General features: G+C 40.8%; 1 protein-coding gene across 1 annotated transcript in view; it reads left to right on the forward strand.

The window, feature by feature from the left end:
- The window catches only part of LOC115323890 (neprilysin-1), a 105,777-nt gene that overhangs the window by 54,295 nt on the left and 36,465 nt on the right, over positions 1-15,017 (forward strand). The window contains exons 12-15 of the mRNA XM_040214765.1: positions 5,478-5,587; positions 9,920-9,978; positions 10,193-10,244; positions 12,546-12,613. Of these exons, the coding sequence (XP_040070699.1) occupies positions 5,478-5,587; positions 9,920-9,978; positions 10,193-10,244; positions 12,546-12,613 (289 nt within the window). The remainder of the gene's footprint in view (positions 1-5,477; positions 5,588-9,919; positions 9,979-10,192; positions 10,245-12,545; positions 12,614-15,017) is intronic.

Consider the following 15,017-nt stretch of genomic DNA (forward strand, 5'->3'; position numbering starts at 1 on the left):
TCGCGGATCGCGTGCGAACTTCAAATTCGGCATTTGAAGCTTGTTTTTTTACTTCAGAAATAACAAATTCCCAAGTTTTGAATTTTGAGGGTAATGTCCGTGCATGGTTTTCAATCGTTTCAGATCATAAAAAAAATATTTTGATGTGTCAGTGCCCCTTTAAGCTCTCGTGCACAAACGGGCATTGATGTCACTTTTCTCAAACGCTACGTTCGATTACATCACTCGCTTGGGTTCATCGCAGGAGCAAAAACCTCGATGTCGGCGGCGACAAAAAATTACGCTACGGACGCCGAGTGAAGCAGCACCTACGCCCACTTAATTTCACGGATTTTAATATTCTCGTTTGAGAAAGCTGAATGTGATATTCTGTCCCAAAAGAAGTAACTCGGTGTAGTTTTGGGAAAGTCGTGGTATGCAAACTTTATACCACGTGATTCCGTCGTTCTGCCACGGTTGAAAAAATCCTTCTTTACCGGCGCGAGATCCGGCACCTGTGCTCGAAATTGATGCTATCTCAAACCAATTTGAGCACCTTTGCAACGCTTTCAAAATACTACTGAGGGCACAGCCTGCTTTGCAGGAACTCGGAGCTTCTAGGCGATTGAAGCTTTAGCCAGTAACAAATTGGAAAAATACACCTAATCTTGTGTCACATGCTTTGGCTTGGAACTAAGATGGCGCATGGCCCATTTGCTTCTACCGGTAAACAATACGGTTCTTACGCCTTCGTAACAAAGCATAAATTGAAAGTGTAAGGCACGACAACCGAGTTCTTCGTCCAAGGAAGTCGAAATACTATGAAGTTGCTGCATCAAAATCACTGGCAGAGCGTTCCTCCCCTCGAAATTCTGACTAACCGAAACTAAAAAAAACAAAACAAAAAAACTTGACACTACTAAGGTGGTTGAGAGCGTAGTGTCACCAGACCGCCAAGCATTTTGCATAGCGTATATTGGGTCCACAATCTTGGTCCGTGTACTCACTCCTCAGGTTTAAGCAATGCAAAACTATTCTAGCTAAAAAAAAAAAAAAATGTTGTTCCATTGCTATCTAGTCCGTTATTTATACGGCTTACTAAATTAAACCACGCCGAAACCGACGAATTCAAAACTTGCTGTCTCGTCCACAGTCTAATGATGTTTTAATAGGGACCTTGGGTGTCTACGAATTCTGAACAGTACGGAAGACATCCATCTTTCACTGAATCCTACTAATAATTTCGGCTTTGTTTTAATAAGAACTACCCGTCTTCTTTCTTGGAGCCATAACATCTCTTGTATACAAATTTTGGCGACTGAAGTGTTAGAAATAATATTAGAAAACGAAATAATTGATGAAGATATACTTTCAACAAATTTTTCAAGCCTTTCAAAAAATAATAATTTGAGATTCAAAGGCCAGTAATCTCTCTAAACAACACAGCTAAAATAGTTTAATATAAGGACTGTCAGAAGGATTACCTGTTGACATGATAAAAATGATCAGTATATTTATATGAACGTTCAGCGCTATCCACCTCATCAGAAGTAGACCTGCTGGAATTATTCAAATGTACACAAAAAAACAAATTATAAAAAAGAGTTTTTCGCAGAAAGCATTATTTGATGTTAACGTTCGCCATAAGGAACGTTTTGGACAGCCATCTAGTAAATTCCTTGGGCCAGATGAAGCTCCATTGTTTTATAAATTGTTTTTTTCTTGTGGAGAGAAAAAAAAACTCGTGTCGTTTTTCAAAATTCTATCCTGAATGGAATACAATATTTAAGGAAAAATCATTTAAGTTTATTTAGAAGCCCTTAAAGAGATACTACAACGAAATTTTGGCGCTCATTTTTTGGTCTATATGTGTTCAAAGGAGCAGCATCACATCGAACATACCAATATCTTGTTAAAAAAGTCACGAAAAGGAATTTTAAAACGAATTAAACGATTAGCAAAGAGCACCTGGTGGATGTCGCTAACGCCTCGTTTGTAGTGCCCGTCTTGGAACCTTGACAGCTAGTGACGGAGGTTGTCTCGCCTCCGGCCACGACGAGAGAAGGGGGGAAGGAGGAACTCCCCTCTTCCCGAGAATCCCTTTTGTGTGTCGCAGAGGTCGCTATTGTCCCCCTACAAGATTACAGAAGATTAACCCGTCACTCAAAATTCGTACAAAAGCAGCCGCTTCGGTGGCTGGAACGACTAGGCCATCCTCTCGACGTCAGCCTCGCCGTAGCTTTGCTCGTCCTGAGACGACCTACGTCACGATTGCGTTGGATGTCACGTGGTCTCCGCTGGGCCTTCTCCGAGTGCTTGCCAGAGTAGGCCGTTTATAACGAAAAATACATCCACCAGGCTCAAAATCCAAACGTGCGATTGTCATTTCCGGATATTGTGGATCATATTCAACCTATTTTTGAACACGAAGGGAACATTTCAAATTTCGTTGAAGTATCCCTTTAAAGGAACACTGACACCCCCCAAGAAATGTTTTTAATTTTTTGCCAGGCGCTTCATTATGGTTGTTGGAGGACTACCCAATTAATATTTTGCAACGGAGTAGTGTATTTTTATAATAAAGCCAAAAGACGCAACTGCTCAAAACCGAAACCGAATCCCGCGCACGGAGGTCGGAGAAGTGGAGAGTACAGAGTGAGTGGCGGAATTCACGTAGCTACACCCGACTGTGCGCGTTTTTTTTTCCTCTGTGCGTAGCAGACGTGCTACGCGGCGGCGTAGCGGGAACTGTTTGCCGTGCGATTCTTTTGCATTCATATTTTTTCCGCCCGTTGTTCTGTACTTCAAGATGAGTTGTTTTGTACATTGAGGAGTTGGGGATGAGTAGTGAGTGCCCGTGGTGAATTTCCGTGATCGGCTCCGAAAAGAATACCCCCAAGATGTTGCGTGAAGAGCTGGCTCACATATCCAGCCTCCGAAAAAAAGTGGCATTGTGCGACAGAGTTTCTGAAAGATCAACGGGATCGCGACCAATGGCTTTCTGCGATTTCTGGAGAATATTTACGGGCACCTCGGAAAGCGGACGCTACCTGATTTATATGCTCCTTGCATTTTGTGAAAAGTGGTTCCACAAAATGCAAGGAGCATATAAATCAGGTGTCAAAAAGGAAATCCTATACCATTTAGTTCAGCGACGTTTCATCCACAACATTTTTTTTTTAGTTTCTTCAGTAAAAATTGTAAAAAAAAAAAAAGAATGTAGACATCGCAAAATGTCTGAGAAAGAGAAAAAAAAAAGTACGGTTTCACTCGGGATAGAACCCGGTCCTGCCGCAGTAAAACGGACGTCTTTCCACTGAGCTACTGGGGGAACTGCCGATTTTTCTCCAGCAGAAGCACTCCCGTGTCGAAGTCGAAGCACCACGTATTGGTGACATTCGCACCAAGTAAAGAAATCGTACGCGTGCATATTCAAAGGTTCAAAGGTTCAAAGGTGTTTATTGGCTAAAACAACCATACGACCGAGAGCCTGAGGCAATCAAAAGGCAGAAGCCCGTGCATACATATGCTGATTTCCTCCTCGGCCATACGTTAACATACAGCCATACGTCAACTCGAAGTAACCACTTCGTGCGGTGCTTGAAGTTTGCGCGAGCGATGTCTTCAGCCACGAGAAGGGAGCGGCGGCTCGGCGACGTCTTCGTGCAAATCGGCTTGGTGGTTGGGAGTGTCGTACGGGATGAATGCCAATTCTTTTGATCAGTCCCAAATTCCTCTTTTACAGGCAGACAGAATTCGCCGGTACCGCGAACGACAGTCCTGAAGTAGAGGTCCCACGCCCGCCGTCCGCTGCCATCGCCGTCCCCGCGAGTCCCACGATACGCGAAACGACGCACGCACAAAACGCTTCCGGTTTTTTGTGGAACTTTTTTTTTTTTTCAATTAACGTATTTGCAGATTTTTAGAAGCCACAAAATATTGTTTTCATTTTTTTTTATTTTTAATATTCAGTGTGTGCCTTCAGTGACCAACGATTTTGATTAAATTTGGTGGTGGCGTCGAAACTTAGAAAACGGTCCGTGACCACGGAAAAGAGAGTGAGCGAGACTCGAACCGGCCAGTTCTTGATCGGCGGTTTTCGGGCGCAAGAAACCCGAATATCGAGCCGCAAATTGTGTTCTGGGTAGTTGGGCTCTCATATGTCATGTACAACTAGAAACCTCGGCGAGCATAAATACCCTGTCAGTGTCCCTTTAAAATGTCATGTCATTTAGTAAAGATGATATTGTTTAATAAATTATCGCGCTAAATTCAACTTAAAAATTTACATAAAGTAATGTCAGGTCACGCGCGTTAATGTTCCGTCTAAAATTAGCAGGAAACTGAAGGTGTATTGGTGTAGGCCACCTAGTGTCCACTTCTCGCGAAGGTTAGCGGGCAAACTAAACAGATCCCGTGATGTCATGTCTCATCACATCATATTCCCCGGGAACTTAAGTAAGGAAATGGACAAACCGACGGACGGACGGATTATATATATATATATATATATTACTGTAGTTACATTAAAAAAATCATTCCATGCTTTATGAAAGCCCTAGAACTAGTTTTCGGAGCATTGCGTTTAATAGTCTGATAAAGTGAATCGTTCTTCAACTACATCGTTTCCGAATTAAAAACCAACAAAAATACCACTAAGATACAACATATAAATGCTGAAAATTTTCTAGAACTACGAATGACTCCTTGCTATATCTAACGGGACGATACCGGTGTTGTTATACCGTGATATAAATATGATACCAGCAATGTTTTCTCTTCTCCCGTTTCTGACATTGTCGGTCAATACGAAACTGTTTCTGGGTATAGTACTTCGGATTATTTGAATGCGAAAGTATTAACCTGTTTCATGGAGCGAGCGGACGTCATCAGCTTTGAAACCACGCCAAACGGCTCGTTTACACCGCTTCGACCCCATTGGCTAGCGCGCGTCCACAGCCAACGGCACCCTTTACGCCGCTGCGATCCCATTGGCTAGCGCGCGTCGACTAGGCTTCCATTCGACGTACACGCAGCGCTATCCAGAGTTGCGCGTCTGTGTTTCATGCGCCACCGCGCCGCTATCGCCGATATCCGACCAAGGGCCGTGCAGGAAAGTGGACGTTGCGCGCCGCGCTCCGGATTACGTTCCCCTGCTTTTGAGAGCTCCGCGCAGCTTGAACGCGCGGCGCCACTATCGTCAAATTCAGTCACGTGAGGAGCAGACTCCGACTGCCGTGCAGGAAAGCCGGCGTTACGGGCATGAACGCGCAACTCTGGTTCCCGTAGGGAGCCTATACAGGAACTCTAGTCAGCGCCAGTCAGCGCGAACACGCGTAGACCAAGATTGATGTACATGCTTTCGCATTCACAACTCACAAAAATTTTTTGGGTGTCCCTCGATCTTTTCTTTTCTTATTACTTCTACGAAGAGCAATTTCAACTATGTTACTACCTAGTTCAATTTCTTTTATAGAAGCCTTCGTTTTCTTCTACAGTTACCACGTTTTTATAATCACACAACATTTATTGAGATTTATCAAATGGTGGCCCAAAACAATTTTTTTCGTGACTTGCGGAAAATTTCGACCGAAATTCAAATTGAAAGGTAAGCTCTCACACCATATTATTATATCCCATTACAATATCAGCCGTGTACATGATATACTAGCAATGATGACTTTTATATAAACCACTCTTACACTGTACTTCTCTGCATTCATATTAATAAATAAATCTTGGGAGATAATGTTAAATTGAAGTCTAAACCGAAATCATAGTTTTCCAAACTTAATTCTTATTTCGATTTCTAAAAACTTTTCGTTAATTGTAGGATTGGGCAAGTTGGGCAAGCTAGGTTAGGTTAAAGGCCGACGCGTATATTTCGCGCCTTTCACTTTTATGGGTTCCTCCTTTCCCATATGTTCAGCACCTTTCAACTTGCCCTAACTTGGCTCCCTTCCTTGTTTCAAAGAGGAGAGTGCTATAAAGATTACCTCCTTTTCTTAAACCCAAGGTTGTACGTCGGCCTTTAATTTGACTTAGAAAAGGTTGAGTTAACACCAAAATCTTCTTAAAAGAAGCTTCAAAAGACTTTATATTATTCACAACTTCAATTACGTTTTTTTTTTCTTTTTTAATGATATCCCTTTTGATTGTTTCTTTCACTTGGTCTACACAATCTCTTCAATCTACAAAACGCCTGTGTGTTTTTATTCAGAACAGATAGACAGGCGCTTACTGTAAACGAATATTTGTAACTGCTAATAACTACCCGAGTGAAAAATCTTGTAAATATAAAACATTTCCCGGTCCAATAAGCGCGTATGATTAAATAAGTTCATATAAGAGCATACAAAAACCTTATGGAAACATACAAGAACCATACAAGAATACAAAAATTTATTCGACACTTGCTATAAGATTCTTATAACTTACATAATGTTATGTTGTTCTCATAAGGTTTTTGTATCCTCTAACATAATTCTATTTTTTCATATGCGCTTATTGGACGAAGAAATATTTTTAAACAAGAGATTTAACTATAGGATGAGGCCAGAATATGATTAGACGATAAAAATGCTCGGCATGCAGAAACAATGAGCACTTGAAACGCCATGCCCGTTGTCCTCTAACACATCAGATTTCATATATTGTTATAGGAGAATAATAAAACTCGGATTATTCTGCGGTCCGCAGGGACCGGGTGGCTTGATTTGCCGCGAAAAAGTGAACTAAGAGATGCCCATAGTAACATTGAGACATAGGAACAATTAAAAAAAAAAAAAACAGACAAAACAACGAGGTCTCTAACACAGGTTGAAATTTATTGAACAGCCATTGCCTTATATACATGTCCCAGACCTCTTTTACAATTCAGACGACCTCTTCGCCCACTACACAGCGTACCGCAACTTCAAAAACCTATAAAGACAACTGCACATAAACTCGAAGAACAAAAGCACACAAGCGCGCAGCATAAAAAGACACGAACCCGAACACAAAAAGACGGAAAAAAAAACACACACACAAGTGAATTGCGAGAAATTCCCGCACTTGGCAAGGCGAGACTGTGAACCCGGCAACACATACCATCTCTTTTTTCTCTTATCAAGAGACAAGGAAGGTTGTTCGACAGAGAAACCACAAAGCACCACAACGAAAGGAAAAGAAAAACCCAAACCGTGAATCATTTGACCCACGTATAAGAAGTTCGAGTTCGCCTTCTTTAATGCGGCTTTAGGGTGCACGAAAAAACACAGGGATCACGCGGTGCCTTGTGACGAAGAGGTCCTGTATAATATTCCTCTGCGGTGCGGTTTTTCCTACGTAGAACAAACTGACTGTTGCTTGAATGGTCGTATATTGGAGCATGAAAGGACGGTTAGAAATAATGCACCAAGCTCCGAAATTGCAAAACATGTAGACGAATGCAACAACTGTTATCCGAGTGGGAGGGCACTGAAGTCTTACATAGAGAGAAAGAAAGCTATAGAAGTGTGTTAAGATAATCTATGCGTACATTAAGCGCCGGGAACTGTATCTTGTTCCTAGATAAGGGAACGAAAAAATTTCTAGGTTTGTAGGTTTTTCTTTTTTTTTTTTCTTACATAGCAATTGCTGGAATAGATTTACAAGCGCTAAGTCGGGTTTTACAGCCCTGGCGCTCTTCCAGAACTATCAATAGCCACATATGTTTCTCTGACGACATACAACCGCCGTCTGGCGGGCGAGCGGTGGCGCGTGAGTGACTGCGCAGTGGCCAGTCAATCAGCGTCAAGTGAACGCGGCCTCGCGCGTGACGTTAATCGGTGAATTCACTTTTCGGCTTCACACACTTCTAGAACCCCCCTCCCCCCTCTGACGAAACAGAGCACGTTTAACGGGAAAATTAAAATTGCTCTTAGCCCCTCCCTCATCTCAGTAGCGTCCCCCCCCCCCCCCCCGACACACACGCTCACACACGATGTTCCGACGACTCTGCCACTATAGTTGATCATTGACGGCTTCAGGAACGATTCTTCCTTAGTGATTTTTTTATTCCTAGTTCTATCCACTAATGCAGTAGTCTCATTACAGAGATGTAAAATTCTCAGAACTCGCTGCTCACTGCACTTCTTGAGCCGTCTTCTAGTGACTTTATTTAAAATCATTTCAGTGGTGCTATTTGGTGTACCAGGTCACCTTGAAGATGTTTTGTTTCGTGCACATCTTGAAGACTACTTAGGAACCTTAGACGACAGCGTTTGAGCCCTGTAAGGCTATTCCAGCTGAATTATGTCGTCGGGTTCGATACAGCGTGTTCAGAGGTAAACAAAAGCAAACATGACCAAACTGCCGAAGGAAGTATGTTGCCTCTAGCTGGCTATTGTATTTTCTTCTTTATGAGGACCCGCAGCGTTCAGCGCTGTCTCACCGCCGAGTACCAACTGCCGTTCCTTAAGAAGTCCAGGTGCGCTGAATCGACAAGCCTTCCTGATAACTTGGGTGAGAAGAACGAACGGTTGTTCCTCAAAGAAATCAGAAATCTGTCGAAGGTATCGTTAGCGCATATCCACGACCACCTTAGTCAAGCCGCCTGGCACATATACCCTTAAAAGATACGCGCCGAGACTGACCCCAGGGGCCGCCGAGTCGGATCAGCAAAAAATCTACCGAAAGTTTTTTTTTATAATCTTTTTTGCAGAACGCGAGTTTCGTTAATGCACAATTTTCACATTCTTTGAGTAGCTTGTTTTTGTATTGAAGGTTTATTTCCCAAAGGTCAGTGTTACATTGCATTTCTGCATACCATAATGGCCCAGTCGGCACCTATCGGTGTAATAAGATGGTTGCTTAAGCTTAAGATAACTTGGGTGAGAAGAACGAGCGGTTGTTCCTTAAAGAAATTAGAAATCCGTCGAAGGTATCGTTAGCGCATATCCACGACCACCTTAGTCAAGCCGCCTGGCACATATACCTTAAAAAGATACGCGCCGAGATTTACCCCAGGGGCCGCCGAGTCGGATCACCAAAAAATCTACCGAAAGTTTTTTTTTATAATCTTTTTTTGCAAAACGCGAGTTTCGTTAATGCACAATTTTCACATTCTTTGAGTAGCTTGTTTTTGTATTGAAGGTTTCTTTCCCAAAGGCCAGTGTTACATTGCATTTCTGCATACCATAATGGCCCAGTCAGCACCTATCGGTGTAATAAGATGGTTGCTTAAGTCGCCACCCAGCCGTATCCTCTCGTTTCTCACGTTGCGCCACCTGCTGGCGGAACATCGAAGTAGGTGAGCACCTCCATGGAATCTCGGAGGCCATGGCACCTTCGGCGCCGTCCTACGATCACCCAAAAATGGCGGCCCTCGACGCCTCGCCGTTCTTGGGGGAAAAAACGGAGTCTTGCAAAAGGCGCAGGCCCCCACTGTGTCATGGTGTCAGCATAAACAAACATGACGGCGCCCATGAAACAGAGCAGACACTGATCTAGAAAACCAAGAGTCGTCGAGCACCTACCCAAACACAAAAACAAAACGGAAGTATTTTTCTTTCCTGTTATAGGGCGTCTGGAAGTTGCGGGAACACCCGTTATATCTAAGACCGTGCTTTGGTAAAGTGTGCCATAATTCTTCAGAGTAGACTAGCCTGGTAAATTATTGTTTTGGGAGCCGTTTCCAAAATCTGAAACTCGAGGTTTGGGCTCGTTGGTGATGCACTATGTTAAAAGTCGCTTTGCGCCAAAGAACGAGGCGGAATCAGAAAGGAACACACCAACTCTCTGTTTCAGAAGATAGATGCCGGAAGTTAAGCTTGCCCTGTTTTTTTATAAACAATCAAGGAGCATATATATTGTTCCCGTCGAGTAACTCTAATGCATCATATATCATAGTCAATTGTGTAAATGTATATTGCCCAAAATTCCACGTAGCATTAATCATGATCTTTTCTCTTTCCAGAACATCTTTTGATCCATTACAAGTCGTGATGTTTTATGATGCAACTCAGACAGCAATAGGTATAAATGGGTTATTTATTATTATATATTTAGTTCAAAGTCACAAGTTCATAAAATCTGGCCAACGTGAAGCTAGAGTAAAAGCGATGAAGACACAGATTTAGGAAACTGCATAGATTTTGTTTTAAATGCTCTTGAAGAAAGGAAGTGGTATATTGGCTCGCCTTATATATTATTTATTACTTATATTTAATTTTCTATACATCTATTTCAGTAATGCCAGCTGCATCTCTTCGGGGTATGAATTATCAGTATGGCCTTCCTGAGTAAGTATGCTTAGATGAGACAAGATATTGATTCAAATCATCTTAGGAACTCTGTTTTTTTAGGAAGGTTCGTTTTGTCTCATACGCGTAGATTCTCAGGCGTTAGTTTTCACGCGGCGGGCAGACAGTGACCGGCGGAGACAGCTGGGCAATGAAATGTCCCGAAAACTGTTATATTTGCACGTGGACGTGTAACGCGTATTCGCACGTGTAAGTACGAACATAATGCTCAAAGTTGCAGCGGAGATTTTGTTTTTAATTAAGTAATTTTTTTGTTGATGAAATTTCTTAAATGGGCAGATATTTTTTTTTCATAGACGGGTACATGGTTTTGGACGTTTTGCGATGCTTTCTATATCTTTCAGCTAACAACCTTAGAGTGAAAACTATGAAAAGACCACCCACAAAATAAAGAACAATGTCTGAAATTTTCAAAATTAATAACTTATTAGTACTATGCTTATCTGTCAATTAATGTATTGCTCTAAGCAGCTCTTGGCCTATATATATATATATATATGTATAACATCCTTAATGCTCGGTTTGTGAAAACACCGGGAGAAACGACCGATCAATAGTAGAGGGAAGACGACCGGCATAGGTAAAAAAAAAAGAGCAAGAACATAAATCGTGAAGTTGAGACGAGTATCGGACTTTTTGACAATCAAAATAATTTTTAACATTTAGTTGTGGAGGTTCGCAAGATGTGCGTTTCGTCGGAAACTTCTCTCAGTATACGAGGGGGGAACGAAAGGTAGCCGGTGATATTTTCTGGAGGGCGGGCTACTTGTATTACAACTTTCTCCCTCTAGGTGTGTTTCTTAGGGGCCCGCTTCCATCAAACTAGCTGTTGGCCTTCCTATGAGGCGCTGCATTTGGCTTCACTGGAGTTGTTTTGGAGGCTCTTTCAAAGCGTTTGCCTATTTGGTGATAGGTGATTTACACGAACAACGTACGGCCGTGCAATTCTGATTCATGTAGACCAAGAATACGACAGAAACGGTTATAACGCTAGAGACAGCTTGCTTACAAGTTGCTCTGAGAAAAATACAAGTGTACGAATGGCTTTCATGTTTGAAACAAGGCGAAATGTCGACTCATGATTAGTCTCGTTCAATGCGCCCTTTGACAAGGCGAACCGAAGAGACTACGGCGCGCCGTGCTTTGAAGGAGCAGATACTAAAGTACGCTATTTTATTTCAAAGTCATAACCCAAGATGAGTATTGGTGTTACGACTACAGTCCCAAAACAAAAGAGCAAACCAGCCAATGAAAAACTGCCATTTCCCTACTGACCAAGAAAACTCTGCAAGTGAAGTTCAACATAAAAAAAAATTATTTGTTTTTGACATAAAGAGATTGTGCACTCAGCATCTTTTATGCCGGTCAAGCAATCGACGAGGACTTTTGTTTAAAAGTTTTGAGAAAATTGTGTGCCGATTTGGTATAAAAAACAGCAAAAAAAACGTTCAGATCTGTTGCAAATAGGAGTTCCGTTCTCCACCATGAGAACGCACCTGCCCACACCGCGTTGAGAGTTCAGCAGTTTTTCAGCAAAGACGGCATGTTTCCCGCACGTCACCCTATACCTGTTTACCCGACCTCGCCTAGTGCGACTTTCTTTTCTTTTACCCGGGTCAAGCTATATCTTCTCAGAGTAGAATTATTTGGTGATGTGGAAAAGGTTAAATAAGAAACGGCAGAAGCACTGAAAAGTTTGAAGTTCGCCGAGCTTAAAGGCTATTTTAAGCGTTCGGAAAAACGTCTAAACCAGTGCATTGCATCAGATGGCGAGGTCTTTAAATCTGGCTGAATTTTGATATTGTAAAAGTAAGCACGCAATTTTATAAAAGCAAGTTTTGTTTTTTGGGGTCCTCCCTCGTACGTAAGAAGTTTCAAATATGTAAAAAAAAAAAATATACTAAATTAAAAAACACGGAGGCATCACTTCTTACTGGCAGTACAGTGGGTAGCGTTCTAGGTTTTTTTCCGGTCAATGAAGCCACAGATGAAAGAACAAGGTTAGTGTCCCAAGAAAGTTCAAGCTTTTTAATAACTATTATATATTATTGTAAATTGTTCTTGTTCTCTTTGCTATTCATTGAAGCTGTCAACGGTTCTCTCTTCATCAGTAAAAATGAAAGATGAGGAGGGTGCTTCAAATCAAAATGCAGGATATGGTAAAACAGTGATCAGCTTAGGTCATTATTACCGTAACATCATTTACCTGAAAGATGGGCTTAAAACATTTAAATTGCATTTTCCATTGCCCACTAAAGCAGTATTTTTTGTCACATATAGTGCAGCAAATTTTGGAACTTTTGCCATACATATTGCCAAAACTCTCGGAACCATATTTGGTCCTGAAGGTGAGTTTAACTTTATAGTAGATCCACAATACACTTCTGGGTTTCAGCAACGTAATCAACAAGTTCAGAGGTTTATCGAACTTTGAAGAGAATTAGCGAATGAACGCATCTTGCATAAACTGAATCCTAAAGCACGACTTTTTCTGAAAGCAGGATCGCGTTCATCGCCCTATATCATTGATCATTGTCCCATGCAAAATTCTTGAGCTCATCATTTCTTCCAATTTAGCAAATTCCATAGATTCAAACTGCTTCTTCTATTCATTTCAACATGGTTTTGCGGAAATCATTCTCATGCGAAACACAGCTTGCATCGTTAACAAATGACCTTCATTCTATACTTGACCAGAGGTCAAATATAGATTGCATTTCCTTAGATTTTTCAAAAGCGTTTGATAAAGTGTCTCACTAACTACTTCTGATAAAACTCAATGAACTAAATATCAGCCCTAAAGTTCTCACCTGGATACATTTTTTCTTGACTAATCGCAAACAATTGGTTACCATCAATAACTCTTGTTCCACTTTAGTTTCTGTCACTTCAGGAGTACCGCAGTGTTCAGTCTTAGGACCTTTGCTATTTTTAATCTTTATCAATGACTTACCATCTAATATTTCATCCAATATTTCACTATTCGCTGATGACTTCGTCCTATACAGCGAAGTAATCAAAATCCTTGAATGAAGACAGCAAACTGATATTATTGCAGTGTCACTTTGGGGCAATTAAACTCAACTAAACGTAAATCTATGCGCATATTCAGGCGTACAGCAGTACCTGCAAATAGTAATATTAAAGGAATTCCATTACAGTCGGCCTCGGAGTATAAGTACCTTGGCTGATCTTACATGGAAACATTACATAGATAACGCAACTAATAATGCAATTCGCATGCTGGGATACTTGAAGATAAACCTTTCATTGGCACCCCAATCATTATAGGTGATACTGTACTAAACACTCGTACGACCAAAGCTAGAGTATGAATCATCTATTTGGGACCCTGGTTAATCTTCACTAATTGCATCACTTGAAGCCATACAAAACATATCAGTACGTTTCATTTGCTCTATCATCGAACCGCAAGTGTATACCGTTAATTAAGGCTAACCTATCACTTCCACATCTCTCAGTACACAGAAAAATCGCTCAGTTAAGCCTATTTCCCAAAATTTATTCCACTAAATCATCAACATAAAGTTGCCATCCCCCATTTAAATTGCAATGCTTTTTACCATTCTTTTGTACCATGCACATCCCATGAATGGAACCACTTTCCGGTCCCCATTGTTTCAACTGTAGACAGTGTTCTTTTCAAAAAGGCGTTGATTATTATTTTTACTTGGTTTTGTTTATCATGATTTTTATCAATTTTCCCACGTGAGTTTTTTTTTTTTTTTACTAGCGACTCATCGTTCCCCCACTTCCCCTCTGTAATCCTTTATGCCCTGAGGGTAAATAAATGAAATGAAATGAAAATGAAATAATAAGGCAGCGTTTCTCTTTGAGATAGAGTATAACGTAAATGAGAATATAGTTTGCTTCATTTGGAATTTTTTATTCAAAATAAGTAACATTCAAATGCCAGAGATCAAATCGAACAAATAATTTGAGTTGAGTTTGAAGTGGAACGTTAGTGCGTCATGATTTAACCGATCTAAAGCTTTCGAAAAGTCGATAAATATTCGTACCTTTAGAAGTTTAGTTTCAACATTTTTTTAGAATTAATTCTTTCATTTTCAACAGCGCAAGTTCAGCCGATCGCCTTTTTCTGAATCCAAATTGAGAATCTGTAACAACTGAAAATTTGTCACAAAACTGGTTTAATCGAAAATGTACCAGTTTTTCTAAACACTTTGAATATATCGGAAGTACAGAAACCGGTCTATAATTTGATAAAACATTTTTATCTACAGATTAATAAAGTATCGAGACTTTTGCTATTTGCATGTTTTTAGGAAAAATACCCCGTGACAACGATAGATTAAACAAATGAGTTAAAATAGATGCAATTTGCGCAATCACATATTTCACGGGTTTTATTTGGATGCCATCAATATCGCAACTTTTACTATTGTTAAGGTTACAAAAGACAGAGCTGACCTCATGAACATCCGTAGGATAAAAGAAGATACTGTCATTTATAAATCTCGATACATATGCAAGTGCTTCATTCACTCTACTCCGGTCATTATTAAATAAGTTAATAAAATATTCATTAAATTTGTTGGCTAGTCAACTCCTCCGAGTTCATGTCCGTTAATTTTTAATGTTTCAATTCTAGAGGAGGCTGACGTTTTCCCTAAAATCGAGTTGAGTATCTTCAATATAATGGCACTGGTACTTAAATTGCTGAACATATTAAAGTAATAGGTAAATTTAGCTCGCCTAATTAAGTTTGTG

Source organism: Ixodes scapularis, unplaced genomic scaffold (genome assembly GCF_016920785.2).
Source record: "Ixodes scapularis isolate PalLabHiFi unplaced genomic scaffold, ASM1692078v2 PGA_scaffold1__304_contigs__length_218370807, whole genome shotgun sequence".
In the NCBI taxonomy this organism is placed as follows: domain Eukaryota; kingdom Metazoa; phylum Arthropoda; class Arachnida; order Ixodida; family Ixodidae; genus Ixodes; species Ixodes scapularis.